This window comes from Bufo gargarizans, chromosome 1, assembly GCF_014858855.1.
Source record: "Bufo gargarizans isolate SCDJY-AF-19 chromosome 1, ASM1485885v1, whole genome shotgun sequence".
NCBI classification, from domain to species: Eukaryota; Metazoa; Chordata; class Amphibia; order Anura; family Bufonidae; genus Bufo; species Bufo gargarizans.
In genome coordinates this window covers 520,845,374-520,864,479 of record NC_058080.1, presented here as the reverse complement: position 1 = coordinate 520,864,479, position 19,106 = coordinate 520,845,374, and the positions used below count along the sequence as shown (strand labels likewise).

The window sequence follows — 19,106 nt, the reverse complement described above, 5'->3', positions numbered from 1 at the left end:
GCCGAGCAGCCTAACATCTTCCGGCATCGCACGGCTGAGGGTTTTTCCCCATCCTCAGCCGTGACATACACTTACAGCTTCCTGCCTGTGAGATCCAGTATTTTTTCCTGCAATTCCAAACGGAACAGTAATAAAACCAGGATGAAATATGTTGGATTTACACAGTGCGGTAGTCATCCGTGCAGAGCCTATAGTTTTGTAATCCCTAAAAAATCATTCCATGATTCTGCCAACATTAACCACTTCCCTATTAAGTCTTATATTAACTGTAATTCCACGGGCGTAGTGTATGTTATAGAATGCAGGGAATGTAAGGTACTTTATGCAGGATGTACAGTGAGGAAATTTAAATCCAGACTTTTGGAACACCTTAATTACATCACAAATTCTGCATATACTTATATCTCTAATGCAGCGAGACACTTTATTACAGTACATGACAGAAGCCTGAATACTTTTTAAGCGTATGCCATTGAACGTGTCTTCACTCCGAAGAGAGGAGGAGACCTGAAAAGGTTAATTGCCCAGAGGGAAGCATTCTGTATTTTCAGATTAAACACCAGACATCCTGCAGGTTTGAATTTAAGAAAGGAACTGATGCATATTTATTGATTATATTTGTATTCTGTAACATCTGGTGTTGTTTTATAGTTGCTTTCGCCTTATGTAGTTGTTCTATCTTTGTTTTTAAATTTACCTTTTACATGTAATACCCAAGACAACCTGGAAGTATTGATGGAGGTTCAGACACTGCGGTTTTCTATATAGAATAACTGTTGGCTGTCTCTTTTTAATTCAGTGTCTCTCGCCCCCCATACTAGTTCAGGCTATATGTCATGCAATTTTATAAAGTTCTATGTAATTGTTCTCTGAAAACAAAGTTAATCAAGCGACCCACCCTTAATTAACTAAATTAGTATATACACCTGAATTTTTTTCTCCTCCCCCTGTTCATGTCGGAGAGAGGAATAAATCTTTATATATGCTGATTATTGAGTTGGTTCAATAGTCATGAGTAAAAACATGGTTTGTTCGAAACGAGTAGACTAAAGCGGGATTTGATGAGGAGGTGTTTTATTACCACTGTAATATTCACTGCTGGAAATAAAGAAATCTTCACTCAAGAACTTTTAAGGTGCTGGATCCACTTTCTTATTACTGGAGCTACAACAGTCTCTCTCAATACAGCAATCTGCTCCACCAGTAAACTATTGGTTTCCTGCTACTGGGCCTGGGCCTGTACAGGCTGCTTTAGGATTTCCTCCATTGCAAATGATGAACTTTACAAAGCTGCAGCAGTTTTCACCCAGGACATTAAAGAATCAACTGCCACGCCATTGTCCCCAGCAACTTGCTGTTGCACCTATCCTTCACCAATTGTAAGGGGTTGCTCTCTCAAGCAGGGCAGCGGTGACAGATTTGTTTGCAGACAACAGGATTAAAGTTCAAATTGATGCTTTATTTTATGACACTCCAGCAATTTACACGCAAACCCAATTATAATTCACTAGGTGATGAGGGGATTTTTGCTTCTTGGAAATGGGAGATTTATGTATATCTCCGTTTTCCATCCCTTCTATTCTATGCCCTTGTTTTCCATATAACCCGATTATTCTGTGTATAATTACACCTCTTCCAGTCCTTCATATACCCCAGGAGCAGCACACAACCCTCACAGATGAACTGCTCCAGGCATTGCACAAGTACACATGTATTCTCATGTATGCTTATGAAAGCATCATCTTTTGACCGCACAATACCGGAATCCATCTGTTCTGCTGTACTCTGTTATCTGGCTTACAGAATAAAGCAACTTACATGGATAAACTTGGTGTTGGTGAGTTCACGCTATCTGGTAAGGATTGTTCGCAGTGATTATATCTGCTTATACAGGCCAGGCATAGAGATCTCACTAGGGATAAATTGCTACTACAACAGTCAGAGTCAGAATAATACTACTCATACCTGCTAGACCTTTCTCTACTCCTTCTGACTGCTGGAGACATATTACCTAATCCTGGCCCCCCTCAACTGATCCCCACTATCATTTTTCCTACCACTAAACCCCTACAACAAACTGCTATCACCATTTAAACCTCATTGACTCGACCCCTGCTCTCCCCAGACTCACTCTGGAGCATTATGGAGCTCTGTTCTGTTTGCAATAAGCATTCCTACATTCATAACCACATTTGCTGACACCCTCAGACTCTGTCTCCCCTGCTGCACTCTCCTATGGAAAACTCCAATTTACCCACACTTCCCATCAAGCTAGACATAGTGGAGGTGTTAGCCTTCTCTTATCAGGTAACTGTTCTTTTAACCCACCTCTACCCTTCCTCAACCTTCCTTCTTTTGAAATTCACTCTGTCCACATCTACTCTTCCTCTCCCTATAGCCTCCAAATAGCCATCATCTACTGTCCACCAATCCCAACTACTCTCTGTTATGACCACTTTAGTGCCTGGCTTCTACACTTCCTCCTATTGGACATCCCCACCATCATCTTGAGGGAATTTCAACATTTATGTTGACACATGTCAATCAACTGCCTCCAAACTCCTATATCTTACTTCTTCCTTTGGCCACACATAATGATCCTCCAAAGCCATCCACCGAGATGGACACACACTATACCTTGTTTTCACCTGCTTCTGCTCCCTGTTTAATCTCTCAAACTCTCCTCTCCCCCTCTCTGACCACAAACTTCTTGCATTCTCAACCACTCTCTCCAACTGCCTCTCCAGTCCATAAACCAGCACACCCTTGTGGGAACCTCAAACATCTCTCTATTTACATGTTCTGTGACTCTCTCTCACTGCTGTCCATCATATCTTCCCTTTATAATGCTGACACAGTTGCTGTTTTCTACAACATCACATTACTTTAGCTTGCCTCCCTCAAACACAGCAAAACCCATCAAATCAACAACGCTGGCACACTCCCCAGATGAAAAAAACTAAGACAAGCTTGTGGCGTTGCGGAACGACTCTGGAAGAAAACCCATTCCAAGAAAGCCTTTAAAACATACAAACAAGCTGTTCTCAACTTCAGTTACTCTCATCTCTTCTAAACAGGAATAATTCACTAACCTCATATTGTCTCTTTCCCACAACCACAAACATTTGTTTAATACTTGTAACTTTCTATACCATATTGCAAACATAAAATTTACAAAATCTCACTTTCACTGAAGAAAAACTTTCCACCTTAACATTCAGATCACATGTCACCAACGGTGCCCTTGACTCATTCCCATTCTACCTCATTCCTAACCTAACCACTATAGTTATCCCTGCCCTAACCGACATATTTAACCTATCACTAACCACTGGTGTTTTCCCTTTATCTTTTAACCATGCCACCATCACACACATACTCAAGATGCCTTCCCTGGACCTATCCTCTCTATCCAGCTATTGCCCAGTCTAACAACTCCCATTCACATCAACACTCCTTGTTCCCATGTCTGTCCCTCGCACAATCGTCTATAAGATTTCTCTAGTGCATACTCTAGAATTCACATCAGACTCTACCCTTAACATTTAAACCATGAAAAGCAACCTAAAAATCTCATCAGGAAAGCCTACCACCTGCAATAAGCATGCTGCCACCACACCAGTCAGGTGAACAGCTTTTACCCTCACCTACTGTGTCATTCCTCTCTAGCGGGCATGGTCATCTCCACCTCTTTAACAGTTTGTTACTAAGCTCAGCCTCATTGTACTTGTGTTGTTTTATATTATATACAGTGCGTTTCAAAAACATCTCCAGACCCTTTCACTTTTTTCACATTATATGTTGTATCTTTCTGCTAAAAAAAGAAATCAAGTTTTTCCCCATTATTCTGCACTCAGTAATGACAAAATTTAAATAGAATGTTCAAAATCTTTGTTAATTTATTGATAAGGAAAAACTATCATCTTTTATTGTAGTAGTATCGACTGAATTTTGAACCAGTTGACTCCAATCAAGGTGTAGAAACATCTAAAATATAATAGAGAAATAGAAGCCCCAGGGCTAAATTTCAAGTGTCGTAGCAAAGGTCTGACTACTTACATCCATGCAAAATAGTTTTTCCTTTTTAACAAATTTGCAAACATTTTATAAAATTCTGTTTTCACTTTCTTAGCAGATTGATTTGGCAAAACTCGATTTTTTTAAATTTTAACAAAAGACCACAACTTGAAAAAAGGGAAAAACTCTGAATACTTTCTGAATGACCTTACTGTATACTCCCCTTAGATGTACAGTGCAATGGAATTAATGGCACTTTCAAATAGTAATAATATAATAATACTGCATGCAAACGTTTTTATTGCACTTTTTCCACAGTAAAAACAATTCAAGGTATTCTTACACTCCAGGAACTGAACCTACCTACTTTCTCTTAAGACTTAAAGTGGGTCTTATGAAGACAACCCCTTTTTAGAAACAATTCAGTCTGGTAATCGGCTGGTCAGACTGCGGCTGTTATCGGTAGCCACAACTGTATCCCCTCAATGGCTGTTGTATGGAAATTGTGGCATTACATGGTAGCCAATTAAATGAATAGCTAATCATGTAATTCTGAACAGCTGTCCATTCTAGCTTATAGAGTAGAGACCTGATAACCCATCACTATATGGTCATATTTTCTAATAGGGCATATGGACAAAGGTTGTCTTGATAAAATAACCCCTTTAATATATACAGGTCCTTCTCCAAAAATTTGCATATTGTGATAAAGTTCATTATTCTCTGTAATGTACTGATAAACATTAGACTTTCATATATTTTAGATTCATTACACACCAACTGAAGTAGTTCAAGCCTTTTATTGTTTTAATATTGATGATTTTGGCATACATCTAAAAAAAATTAGCATATTTCATCCGACCAATAAAAGAAAAGTGTTTTTAATACAAAAAAGGTCAACCTTCAAAAAATGATGTTCAGTTATGCACTCAATACTTGGTCGGGAATCCTTTTGCAGAAATGACTGCTTCAATGCGGCGTGGCATGGAGGCAATCAGCCTGTGGCACTGCTGAGGTGTTATGGAGGCCCAGGATGCTTCGATAGCGGCCTTAAGCTCATCCAGAGTGTTGGGTCTTGCGTCTCTCAACTTTCTCTTCCCAATATCCCACAGATTCTCTATGGGGTTCAGGTCAGGAGAGTTGGCAGGCCAATTGAGCACAGTAATACCATGGTCAGTAAACCATTTACCAGTGGTTTTGGCACTGTGAGCAGGTGCCAGGTCGTGCTGAAAAATGAAATCTTCATCTCCATAAAGCTTTTCAGCAGATGGAAGCATGAAGTGCTCCAAAATCTCCTGATAGCTAGCTGCATTGACCCTGCCCTTGATAAAACACAGTGGGCCAACACCAGCAGCTGACATGGCACCCCAGACCATCACTGACTGTGGGTACTTGACACTGGACTTCAGGCATTTTGGCATTTCCCTCTCCCCAGTTTTCCTCCAGACTCTGGCACCTTGATTTCTGAATGACATGCAAAATTTGCTTTCATCCGAAAAAAGTACTTTGGACCACTGAGCAACAGTCCAGTGCTGCTTCTCTGTAGCCCAGGTCAGGCGCTTCTGCCGCTGTTTCTGGTTCAAAAGTCGCTTGACCTGGGGAATGCGGCACCTGTAGCCCATTTCCTGCACACGCCTGTACTCCAGACTCAGTCCACTGCTTCCGCAGGTCCCCCAAGGTCTGGAATCGGTCCTTCTCCACAATCTTCCTCAGGGTCCGGTCACCTCTTCTCGTTGTGCAGCGTTTTCTGCCACACTTTTTCCTTCCCACAGACTTCCCACTGAGGTGCCTTGATACAGCACTCTGGGAACAGCCTATTCGTTCAGAAATTTCTTTCTGTGTCTTACCCTCTTGCTTGAGGGTGTCAATGATGGCAGTCTTACCCACGATTGCGGTTTTGAGTAATGAACCAGGCTGGGAGTTTTTAAAAGCCTCAGGAATCTTTTGCAGGTGTTTAGAGTTAATTAGTTGATTCAGATGATTAGGTTAATAGCTCGTTTAGAGAAAATTTTCATGATATGCAAATTTTTTTAGATAGGAAATTTGGGTTTTCATGAGCTGTATGCCAAAATCATCAATATTAAAACAATAAAAGGCTTGAACTACTTCAGTTGGTGTGTAATGAATCTAAAATATATGAAAGTCTAATGTTTATCAGTACATTACAGAAAATAATAAACTTTATCACAATATGCTAATTTTTTTATAAGGACCTGTATAATGTACCATGATGAAGAACATAGCATGAGAAAAAGTGAAGTAATGATCAGCAGAGGACCTCTGTACAAGAATGGCATGTGATTCTTATGGTCTCAAACAAGCATTTGTAATGCACTTTTCTCACCCCAAGGACTCAGCGTTCTTGAAGAGTTGTGGAGCAAGGGAGTCAGTAGCTGCTCATTCTCCATTATCCACTAGGGTAATCTTTATTTATTTTTTACTTTGAAGCCAATTAACCTCTTGCTATGATTTTGACAGAGAGTGAAGTACCTTGATGAAAACCATGCAAACTCCATGCAGAGGTTTTCCTTGGTCAGATTCCAACCGAGGACCACAGCACTGCAGTTTTAATGTGGTTGCAACCGTTGTGCTTCTGGTGCTCCTGTGTGGTTCCACAGGCTGCACATGTAGTATTTTAGATAATGTTTAAAATTTCAGGTAATGTGCCACATATTAAATAAGGGACTACTTCTACATTGTTGCACAGCTAACGTTTTTAAACTTCTTCATATGCAAAAAATACATATTAATGTTAGTACAATTTCTGAGAGGTAAGCCAGTCTGTACCCCAGTGCAGCTTGCACTATATTCATCTAGAGGGTGAGAGCTCTAAAGAAGCAGATTTGTTTTACTGTATATTCTAGAACTTACAACTGAATATCAAGGAATATTCTTCTATCATCTCCCACATGGATTCGCCATATGCAGTCTTCTCCTTCTGTATATAAATCAGGCCAGTTGGGTGACAATATAACCCCTGCAGGGGTAGACAACTCACCACCACACATTGCTGGATGAAGAAAAGACAATGAGACCAGTAAGACATAAACATTAAAGTGATGCAGAACTGTATTTATGGGATAATGCACACTCTTCTGTAAATTATAAGACTATTGCAAGTCACACATGTCCCCATCTAAACAAAATAACCAGGCTATAGGAGTTTTGTTTCCGTTCAGTTATTAACAATGGTGTGAAAACACAGAAACATTTTACATGCAGGACTATGGGTTTTAAACCAGAATGTGAAAAAATTCACATATACGTGCTTCATCTGAAGGAACCGTGAGAGGGTAGGTGGTGCCGAGAAGACTGGGCAACAGTCTCTTTACTGTATAATCAGCACATCCTGATGAACTCTCGCATTTACAGGCCTTTGGAGAAATATCGGTGGAGGCTCTATAGTGATTTATTACGTATAAAATAAGGTACCCAATAGACTATAACTCCATGAACGTCTTTAAAGGGGTTGGCTACTTGTGTCCAATGTTTATGTAAGATGACTAAATTGCACTTAATAATATAGTCTTTGTTAATATTCTGTGCCGTTTGTTTTATTTTATGCCTCCTTGTTAGGCAAATCTTTTGTGCTGTCCACACAGAGGTCCTGTCCATAAGATGGCTGCTGATGGAGGGTCATGTGACCAGGCAAATCACTCAGTCTCTTCCATTCAAACACAGTGCACCTGCACTAAACTCCCAAAAGTGCAAGTGCATATGGTATGTACTGTGTATTTGAACGGAGGAGACATCACATGGAGGTGATTAGCCAGGTCACATCACCCTACATTAGCAGCCATCTTATGGACAGAACCTCTGTGTGGACAGCGCAAAAGACTTGGAAAACAAGGGGCATATCTTATAAAATATAGAAAATGGTGCCGAATTTCAACATTTCGGTAACTTATAGTCATCTTAGAAACACATTGATTAACAATAAACAGAAAGTGGACAACCCCTTTAAGGAGTTTATTGCTAATTTACAGTATTGTGTTCAGTCTCTTGTAGAGGTGGCAGTTAGTTTAAGTAGATGTCTAAAATCTTAAGTAACGGAAACGCATGCTCTTACTGAAAATTTAGAAATGTGAAATCTAATTTTATCTTGAGCTTCAAATGACTGGGTGCCTTCTTCCTGTGTCCTCATGACAACACTTCCTGCCACTTGCTCTAGTAGCTCAGTTCCTAATGTCAGCAATCTCTTATATTATTGTTCTTCTTTGCCACATTAAAGGGATTGTCCACTCCTTTACTGTTGATAGCCTATCCTCAGGATGGAAAGTCGTGATTTTTTGCTCATATCTGTCCCAAAAGTTGCAAAAGTCATATTTTACAACTTTTTAAATCCAGAAATCCCCCTTAAATGTAATTTAAAATGGCTCTCTTACCTCTGCAGAGTGGCTCTGTGTCATTCCAATAAGGGTCTTTCATATTAATACACTCTATGATAGCTGGTCCTTGTTCCAGAGAGTGGCCGGGGTCACATGAAAATTCCACCACGGTTCCCATACTATATGTAGGGTCGGTTGTTGTGAAGTTGCCATTTTGTATATATGGTTCGTAGCAGTGTCCTCTTTCAAAGGCTTAGGAAGTGGATGAAAGACAAACAATTATACAATTACCATCATTTATTCTGGTGGAAGGGAGAATGAATTTCAGCAAAATTGTTGCTCTCCATTTTAGCCTCATGACCTTTACTGGGAAAATGAATACCACATTCTTGTCATAGCTTGGTTACCAAAGAATTAAAGGGGTTCTCTGAGCTACAGATATTGATGACCTTTCGTCTGTACAGGTAATCAGTATCAGATCGGGTGGGGTCTGACACCCGGGACCCCTGACCAATCAGTTTTTATTTTTTTGGGGCTGCTGAGACACTGTAAAATATACAGTGCACAGAGCTGGAGGCAGAATGAATGGGAGCTGAGCTTCAGAACACTGGTTTCGGTAACTTGTACGGAACCTTCTGCTTCCGCTCCTTACATTGTTAGTATCCTGAAGCATCTAATCAGTGGTGACGCTCGGTGTTGGACTCCCACTGATCTGATGTTGATGACCTGTCCTGAGGATAAGACATCAATATCTGTAGCCCAGAGAACCCCTTTAAAACTCAATGTACTTTAACCTTTGTCATAAAAATTGTTTTCATCAGTTTTTTTTTTCAAAACATTATTTTATCTGGTTTTACACACCCTTGAAATGGTGATAATATCACTGCCTGATCTTTCCACCTCTAAGCAAGATGTCCTTAATCTCTTCTTGAGAAGGTCCAGGCACTGACAATAACTGGCTTAGGGTACTTTCACACTAGCGTTAAAGTTTTCCGGTATTGAGTTCCGTCACAGGGGCTGAATACCGGAAAAAAACTGATCAGTTTTATCCTAATGCATTCTGAATGGAGAGCATTTCGTTCAGGATGCATCAGGATGTCTTCAGTTCAGTCACTCTTACTGGTATATGGCCGGAGAAAATACTGCAGCATGCTGCGGTATTCTCTCCGTCCAAAATTCCGGAACACTTGCCGAAATGCCGGCATTATTTTCCATTGAAATGCATTAGTGCCGGATCCGGCACCAAGTGTTCCGGCAAAACGGATCCGGTTTTCCAGTCTGCGTATGCACAGACCTTTAAAAATGCAAAAAAATAAATAAATACCTGATCCGTTTTTCCGGATGACACCGGAGAGACTCATCTGGTGTTTGAATGCATTTGTTAGATGGATCCGCTATCCATTTGCACACAGATTCACGGATCCGGCAGGCAGTTCCGGCGACGGAACTGCCTGCCGGATCTTCACAACGCAAGTGTGAAAGTACCCTTAGACTGTTCTTAGTGACAAGGATGTTCAGCAGCTTTTTTAATACTTTACATGAACAGCAGGAGTTTGCAAGATTAACGTACATTGTTCTTCGAGTGGAAAAATACATTGCCGTTTATTAATATTCTAAGTGAAAATTTGCCCGTGTCAGCATGTGTTCATGCTTCCATTATTCTCCTGATAATTCATTGCATTATAATGGAATGCAGTGCAAAATTAAATCTAAAGTAATAATAAAAGGATTATGATTAATGCATGGAATCAGCAATACACTAATATTAAACGTGTTTGTCAATTACTGCTGCCAGTGTGTATTTAACCCTTTTTGGACCTTTAGATTGAATTCGAGGAGCCATAACTTTTAGATTTTTTTGTGAATGTAGCTGTTCTATAATCAGTAAATAAATGTCTTATAATATGAATGTAGCAAGGTTTAACCTTGACAATTAGGCTACGTTCACAGTAGCATTGCGAATCCAGTGATCTAATCCAACAAAGGATCAGGCTACTGGAGCTCACCATATCTGGCACTGCCAGACACGATCACGAACCGTCAGATCTCCATTGACTAGAATGGGATTTTGCTGCATGCAGTGTTTTTTGTCTGTCCAACAGCCGGCATTTATACCGGAACAGCCTGACGATCATCCATGCTGGAGATGTGAACAAAGCCTTGAAGGGCATCTGTCAGTAGATTTGTACCTATAAAAAATGCTGGATTGTTATATGTGCACTTTGCAGCTGAAGGCATCAGTGTTAGTCCAATGTTCATATGTGTCTGCATTGTTGAGAAAAATGTAGTTTAAGTGCAATGGGATGTTGCCGTTACACCTAGAGGCTTTGCTTTCTGTGCACTTTGCACTTTGATTGACAGGGCCAGGTGTGATGATGGTTTCATAGGTACAAATCTGCTGACAGATGTCCTTTAACGCATTAAACACACAGTTGCGGTAAACTTGAAGTAGATTTTTTCGGTGGAATTTGTTGTGTTAAGTTTCATATTCTCTCGAACTGTATATTTAATGGGCTAAACTATATTTTCTCTTTGTTGGACAAACTAAAATGACTCTATATTGTGTGAAAGGGTGCTCATTAAGCCCATATATAACAATAAAACAAGTCTTTATTCGCACAGGACCAGATTTACTAATGTGTCTGCGCCTAGAATCTGTCTAAAAAGTGGTGCATATTGATATAATTTGGTGAAGCTAGGGTTTGCTCAAAAATGGGGAAGAGTATATTGGTAAGAGGCAGAGCTTCACTGGGAAGGGGGTATGGCCTAAGTTGCACTTCTATACTCAAAAACATAATCAACTATGCTTTTTATTACAGATAAAATATAATACACTGGTGCATACCACCCAATAGGCACTCTTGTGGCATACAGTACACTTTAAATAAGAACCTATAGATGCAATACATAGAACCGCCATATATAAATTGCCCAAGTTACTCAGGTCAGTCCTTTCATCCTTGATTACCTACAGTTTCACAATATTGGTTCCCTGAAAGTCCTTACTGTATGAAAGAGCATGACCCGAACATGACTTGCTGTCTGAATGATGCATTTTACATCTGGATTATTGTACTCAGTATGTGGACACTGCCAGAACAGCGCATCATCAGTTTAGCTATTTAGGTCATGCTTAGAAAACCGGAACAAAATTATTTCATTCAGGCTCTGGAAATCACAAAGATTGGAGTCAAGAGCAATTCATTTGAATCAGCTCTCCTGTGCTCAGCAGGCTAAACATCTACATAACATCTGAAAGATTGCATCAGAACTTGACAGGCCCTATGAGAAAAGTAGCTGAACGAAAGATTACACTCGCTGACATAATTCACACTGTGGAGTGAGACACAGATCGCTGGATATGCCTTATATCATTTCATAAATAATACAAGCCGAACATCAACAACTGAAGTCTTTATAAAAGTAATTCTTACCACTTAGAAATATAGTAGTACATTTTGACGTTACAGTCTATTATATAATATTATCTACTTTCTCAGTTCATCCAAAGATAATGTTCTTCATATTTTCAATCACCCTTAAAGGAAGTTGTCAACCCCTGGGGTCCTCCTCTGCTCCCTGAACATAGAACACCAACTCACCTCTCTGCAGTCCCACCACTGGTCCATCACCAGCCGCTTCCGGTCTTTGCAAGACCAGGAAGCAGGTTGATCCTGTGACCTCTGTGACCAATCACAGGCCTGTGATAGCCCATAGTGGTTACAGTACCAAGCCAGTTCCTGGTCCTGTGGCTACCAGAAGCAGCTGGAAATGAAACAGTGTTAAGAGGGACAGGGGAGGACTTCCAGGTGCTGTTGGCTCCAAGACCTTACAAGCCCTTTAAATTCTTGTCCCTTCTTAATTACAAATATTTATTTTAATGGATATGCACTTACAGTAGCAGCAAGATGACTATTTATCTGCTTAGGGTTCAGTGTTGTTACCTTGTAATACTGTGATCCTGGGTTCAAATACAACCAAGGACAACATCTCTATAGGTTGTGCATTTTCCTTGTGTGGATTTCCTTTGGCTACTGTGGTTTTGATAAACATACGGTACTTATAGATTAACAGACTAACTATGATATGGGGCCTGTGCATGGAAGTGTGTGAAAGAGGAAAATGCAGTGTGAATACAACATAGAAGCAGAAAAATGTACTGCCCCACGCTTTTCCCTGTGTTTAGTCATGCCATCCCTCAGTTGCTTGCACAACACTAAGTGATTGAAGCAGGAACTTCAGCTAGAAAAAACATGGCAGCTAAGTGCAGAAATGGAGCAATTAATTTCAGAGTTTTTTGGGGGGGGGAACTGGATTTTTTAAATTAAAGAGATATTGTGTAGAAATTTATGGCAAGGATAGACTAGGCTATTAGTGTGCAATCATTGGGGGCCCAAAAGATATGACAGTGTACAAGTGTAAGGGTAATCTGGTGGGAAAGCTCTATGACACCATGGGGAGATTTATCATTTCCATGTACCAGAAAACTGGCGTTAAAAGAAGCAAGCCCCAGATTCTTGACTTTTTAAATGCATTTGTAGTCAAATATTTCTGCAAATAGTTTTTTACTGCCGCCTTCGCCACTTTCTCAAAAGAGGCGGGGTGGTGTAGACAGGACCCTGGCTATTGCAGATGAATCATAGTTTACGACAGTTTCCTGGTGTAAATGATGACTGAAATATGGCCAGCTTCAAGTGTAGATTTTATTATAGGTGCTCTGTCTCCCGGAGGATATGCTTCATTTATAACCAGGGGCTTAGCTATAGAGGGTGCAGAGGTACCGGGCCCAGGAGCCTGAGGGGACCCAGAGACCTTTGTGCCACATAAGAAGACACTGGTATTATATAAAGTGCATGCTGGTCAAGGTACACCTCTGGCTGGAGGGAAGGGGTTAGGTCAAGAATTTAGCATGGGGGGGGGGAGTGTTTAAATTTTTGCCTCAGGCAACACAAAGGCTATGTGCTTCTCTGCTCCTGGCCACAAAGCACTGAGGGAAGGGGGCCTAAACTGAACTCTTGCACCAGGGCCCATGAGCCTTTAGTTACGCCCTTGTTTATGATATGGCATGTACTTTGTCATAAATTAAGAACATTTTTTGGTGGCGCAACGGATGTCAAGAGCAGCATTAAGAACACCAGACTGGGTAAATCTCCCACTTTGTCTCTTGTTGGTTCCATTTAGCTTTTTTTCAGAGCTCACATTGGTGACTGACAGGACAGGTGCCTGGATCTACAGCACACCTGACCATGTGAATGCAGAAGAAGTGGCTAGCAAAGGGGAATGGAAGAGCCAGGGTGCGCTAAGTGGCTTGGGCCCACCTCAGGGGAATTTAAGAAGCAATTTGCATAAGCATTAAGTATTTCTTCTTAAAGGGGTTCTCTGGTAATAAGAAAATGAAAATACTTAAATATTACTTTATTATTAAATATTACTTTATTACTTAATGGCTTGTTTTGTCTGGTGGGCAATCATCAGGGGAAACAAAATGGCCGCTGTCCCATTAGTTCACACAAAACCTGTCCTGATCACACATGAGGACAAGTTAATTTACAACACTGAGGTAAAGAGCTGCCTCTTCCTTCTCTCTACTTGTCAGGGATTAGGATCCTAAATATAGATGTAGTGTCCCACTAGGTAGGGGTAGGCACTACACAAGGGTCAATTGGGTCACGTGTTACTTCTGCTCACAAGGGACAGTGATGTTATGTTCTTATATGCATTTAATGTGTTTTTACATGTGTTGTTTCCCCTGTTATATGCTCAGCAGGCCTATTTGGGTGAAGTTAGACATCCTAGACACTAGAGGGAGATAGGGAGCCCCTAGTATAAATGTCCGGGCCCAGACAGGGAGGGGTTAGGTCATAGTCAGGAGTCTGTGGATACAGAAGTGAGAAGGCACCAGCCAGAGATAGGCTGAGGGCCTCCTCCTGACATGCAGCTGGATATTCCAGGCTTCTAGTTGCCCCAGGAGGCTAGTGAAGGAGTACAGCCTGCCTGGAGACCAGTAATCCAACCAGCACAGAAGAAGTAACCCCAGTAGTAGGGATGAACCTCCTGGGAGAAACCTGCAGCTTCCCGCACCACAGGAACAGAACAACCAGCTCAGAGAAGTAAGCTGAGAGGCAGAGGTACTATAAGATAGAAGCAAGGGTCAATACTGGAGGAAAAAATATTACCAAGGATTAAAGCCAGCATTTAGGCATCCGGGCCTTGGGATCCAGCCAGCTAGAATAGCTGAGGGGATAGTGCAGCATAGTTCTGCGAAGTATTAACTGTTTTACCCTCCAAGTATCTTGCAAGATTTATACCTGCCATATTAAGAAGTAAACCTGCTGTCGCATTTGTGATATAAGGGACTGCATGATTATCAATTGTCTGTATAAAGTTGGACTGTTTTCCAAGTAAAGCAACGTTTGGTTCACCATACCAGCTGTGTACCTCATTTACTACTCCTATAAATCGGTGTGCCACCGTTACAGGCACTGGCGTCACGATCCTTAAAGGGACCTTGCCTCAGGCACTCAAAATATCTGCAACATCCAGGGCACCTCATCCACCATCAGGCCTGGTCCCTACATCCAGAGTGTGCCCCAGAGGAACTTGTGTCTACCTCTCCTTCACTGCTGCATGCCTGCCCAGGGTTCCCCTCTAAAAAGTAAGTAACCCTCGATTGCCCATAACTGTGACCTCACTATCGCAATACCCTGCAGGTCTGGCATGCTGCATAGATAATAAGAACTTTAGCTCAATCTCTGGGGAATTTAGTTCATATGGAGACATGAAGTAGAGAGAGGACAGACAGGACAGGCTGTGGTAATGGAGACTGCATACAAGTGCTGCTGCTCATTAGCCACATCTCACCCTCCTCTCATGTCTCCTTATCCTCTCCATTCCCCAGAGATTACCTGTATTCAGGATCATGATTCCTGACAAGCAGAGAGGAGGATGAGGCAGCACTATGGCTCATTGTGGTGAAGTAACTTGTCCTCCTGTGTTATTAGGACAGGTTTTGTGTGTGCTGATAGGACGGCTTGTCCCTGGTTTGATAATGATTTCCCTTGTGACAGATTCCTTTTAATAGCAGTGGAAATAACTCATATTCATACCTACTGTATATGCTTGATATGGATTGGAGAACATTTTGGTGGCTGATTAATAAGTAATAAAAATGTTCCAAGAGAAAAAGTCAGCACATTGATGAGATAAAGAACATTTCTTACATACAGTCGATTCATAAAGTCTCATTTACCTTCAAAGCGAACATTGAACCCAGGGGCTGTTTTGGACTCATCTGTGGAGAATTCAATCCTAATGCAAGACCCTTCACTAATCAGACCTTCAAACGGCACCATTTCTGTTTTTGCAGAATCAAAGAGAATCTTCCCGTTGCTGTACACTGCCAATCTAAAGGATTTAAAAGGAAAACATTAGCCTTTTGGGCCTTTTAGTGAATATATGAGCCAATCATTTAAAGCTGCTATTACTCTTTACTATTCTAAATTTCCCCATACACATCTCAGTGGATGATGTGAATAAAATAAATGCATTTTATTCAGAGGTAAAATATAAAAGCACATTTCATTTGTTTGATGCATTCACCAATTTCAAATAAAAGATTGCTTGGATATGTATTGGGGTTACATCATCACATTGGGAGCGTCAAGGTGATGGCTTAGGAAATATTAATAAGATTAACAGAAATGAGTAGAAGGAAATAGTAAAGGAAAGGTAATATAAATGCAATAATAATCACATTGCAAGATCAGAAGATAGGAAGCAGACGAGTAAATACAATAAAAGCAAAGACATCTTTGAGGTGAGGCATTTGATTATGGCAATAGGTAAGATAAAATATAAAATGATCTCATTATAATATAAATGACATAAAAGAAAATGGCCACACCCAAATTATGAAGGGACAGATACTTTGGAAATACATGAAAGAATGGACCACGGAATGGAAGCAGGATTAGATTAAGGTTGGTGGTGGCCTTTAAGCATAAGATTTGGTGGAAGGCCCTATCCCACTTCTTTTACCCAGAAGCTATCTGACTCCCGATTGGAACCACATACGTGTGGCACATGGTCCTCTCTACTGAAGTTTATGTGAATTTGGAAGACAGCTAAAGCAGTGACACACATGCCCAGACACCAACCCTAACCATGGGAAGGGACAACTGGTCAGGTGTACGTGGAGGGGTTCAGTTTTGGGGGAGTCTGATTGGGCATTGAGAGATATCATCCTGGAATGAAGTTAAAGTAAGTTGGCTGGTGCTAGACTCATACCTGGGGAGGCTAAAACATAGGGGTGATCAGCGTGTATGGAGAGGTTGCCTGTGAATTGTATGGAATGGCTCAGTCTTGTGGTGCAATGGACTGCACAAGAGCATGGTAGGATTTGACTAAAGGAGTGACCCCATTTCTGGATAGTTTCTGTGTTAGTTGCTGTGTGCTAGCAGTTAATTTGTGTTCATCAGAGTATACTACATACATAAAGACATATTGTTATAGATAACCTGATAAAAGAAGTGAAAGCTGAATTATTATTTGAAACATGTCACAGGGTGTGTAAGGGGCACGTGTATATGCACACAATGGTAATACAGTAATATGAAAGGTTATGTCTGTTGGAATTATTTTTTTAATTAAACAACTTTGCAAGCAGTCTATCTATTTGGGTCTACAATTCTTATGTAGATCTATGTGTCTCAGTGGTTACAGACTACAAACAAACCCTGTATTGTCTGATATGCCCTACTACTTGGTAATAGAGATGAGCAAATCTTTCCAAAATTAGATTCGCCGGTTCAACTAATTTCTTTGGAAAAATTTGGTTCGATCCGAATATATTCGCGGCAAATTAAATTCATTAAAAAAAGGCTATTTCTGGGCTGCAGAGAGCCTTTATGGTGGTGTAGAACACTGTGCCTTGCAGTAACACGCATAGGGAGTCTGCTGTGGTAGTGAAATAATACTGTGAGTCCGTATGACCTGCAGATGACAGGCGTCACCCTTAGTTCACTTATTTGGGCAGTGATGGGGCGAAAACTGACCAAATAACTCAAGTATGAACTCAGCCTTACAGGTCGATGTTAGCGCCATGAAAAAGCGCACTCCTTTTACACCGTCATCAGCTGATTCCACATAGGTGTCAACAGAACCTGTTTTATTAAACGCTTATACATGTAGAGCCCCCCTGACAGAGTGGAGACGGTCAGCAGCAGTAAGTTTGTGTTGACGTCACTGATTATTTTGCCCTTCCTCTGATCCGTCAGAACAATAACCCACAAAAAACTGATCATGTCGGTGGAGCATCCGCCTTCACTCGGTCAGCATTTGGTAAGTAATCCATCAGTATTGCTAATGCCAAAAAACACAGGAGTGGATCCAAAACAGAGATGACACGTGAATAGAATATTTACAAGTCTTCTGTGTTTTGTACCCACTCCTGCTTTTGTCTACCAAATCATAAGCCAATTCTGATGGGACCATACAGGCCTTACAGCTGCTACACAGAAAGGATCCGTTGTGCATCTCATTTTACCTTCCTTCTGATAGATCAGAAGAAGGGTCAAATAAATGATGATGTCAGCCAAGCCAAAAAGGCTAAACAGCGGCCCAGTCATTAAGTCGGAAGGGTGGGAACAGCATGAGAAGTTCACAGAGTGGCAAGGTGACATAGTGGTGAGGTGGAAGCAGCATGAGGAGACCACAGAATGGCCCAATGATAGAGTCTGTAGGTGGCGGCAGCATCAGGAGGCCACAGAGTGGCACAATGACAGAGTGTGGAGGTGGCGGCAGCATCAGGAGGCCACAGAGTGGCACAATGACAGAGTGTGGGGGTGGCGGCAGCATCAAGAGGCCACAGAGTGGCAAGGTGACATCCAGTTTGGCTGCCCAGTAGTCTAGCGGATCTTCAATGACGGCTGGCAGGATGCACTCCAAGTATGCCACCACCTGCTGGTTCAGGTTCTGCTCTACGTCTAGCTGCTGGTGAGTAGTTTATTCAATAGGCAGGTGAAGAAAGCTGCTCATCAGTGACTGCAGACTCAGGCTGCTGCTGGTGGAGCTGGTACTGCTCCTCCCACCCCACTCCTCCCCAGCAGCCATGGCAGTTGAACGTGAGCGCAGATAGGCAGCGTCCAACTGACTACATTGGATGTCTTTATAGTAGTTCAGTTTGTCCTCTCTCTCAGCGGGTATAAAAAAGGCCCCCATTTTGGACCGGTAGCAAGGGTCCAACAAGGTGGAGAGCCAGAAGTAAACCCTCTGCCAAATGGTGATAATTCGGCTGTCACTACCCAAGCAAGTGAGCATGCAGCGGGCCATTTGTGCAAGTGACTCGGAGGGACTCCCTGCCTCCATCTCCACTGCATACTGCCATGGTGTGTCTTGGTCCTCTGCCTCATCTTCCTCATCACCCTGTAGCTCCTCTGGCTGCTCCTGCTCCTCCTCTCCTGCCACCTGAGTAGCAAAGCCACCTATTTCACTATACATTGCCTGTGCTCCAATGTCCTCCTCCTCCTCCAGTTCAGCCCCTGCAGGGCTCATGTGGCCGTGAGATCTAGGTGCCACGTCTCCAGTCCCCTGACCAGCCAGATTTACCAGAATCTGTTCCAGGACATGAAGCAGTGGAATTACATCGTTCATCCTGTAGTCCTGGTGACTGACAAATAACATGGCCTCCTCAAAGGGCCCAAACAAACGGCAGGTGTCAAGCATGAGTTGCCACTGGCTGACATCGAAGTTGCACAGGGGGGT

The 19,106-nt window shown here is 41.7% G+C and overlaps 1 protein-coding gene across 1 annotated transcript in view; it reads right to left on the bottom strand.

Moving 5' to 3' along the window:
- Nucleotides 1–19,106, bottom strand: part of SEZ6L (seizure related 6 homolog like) — a 447,576-nt gene that overhangs the window by 83,144 nt on the left and 345,326 nt on the right. The window contains exons 7-9 of the mRNA XM_044275383.1: nt 15,595–15,749; nt 8,403–8,597; nt 6,889–7,027 (exon numbers count right to left, since the gene is read on the bottom strand). Coding sequence (XP_044131318.1) covers nt 6,889–7,027; nt 8,403–8,597; nt 15,595–15,749 — 489 coding nt within the window. The remainder of the gene's footprint in view (nt 1–6,888; nt 7,028–8,402; nt 8,598–15,594; nt 15,750–19,106) is intronic.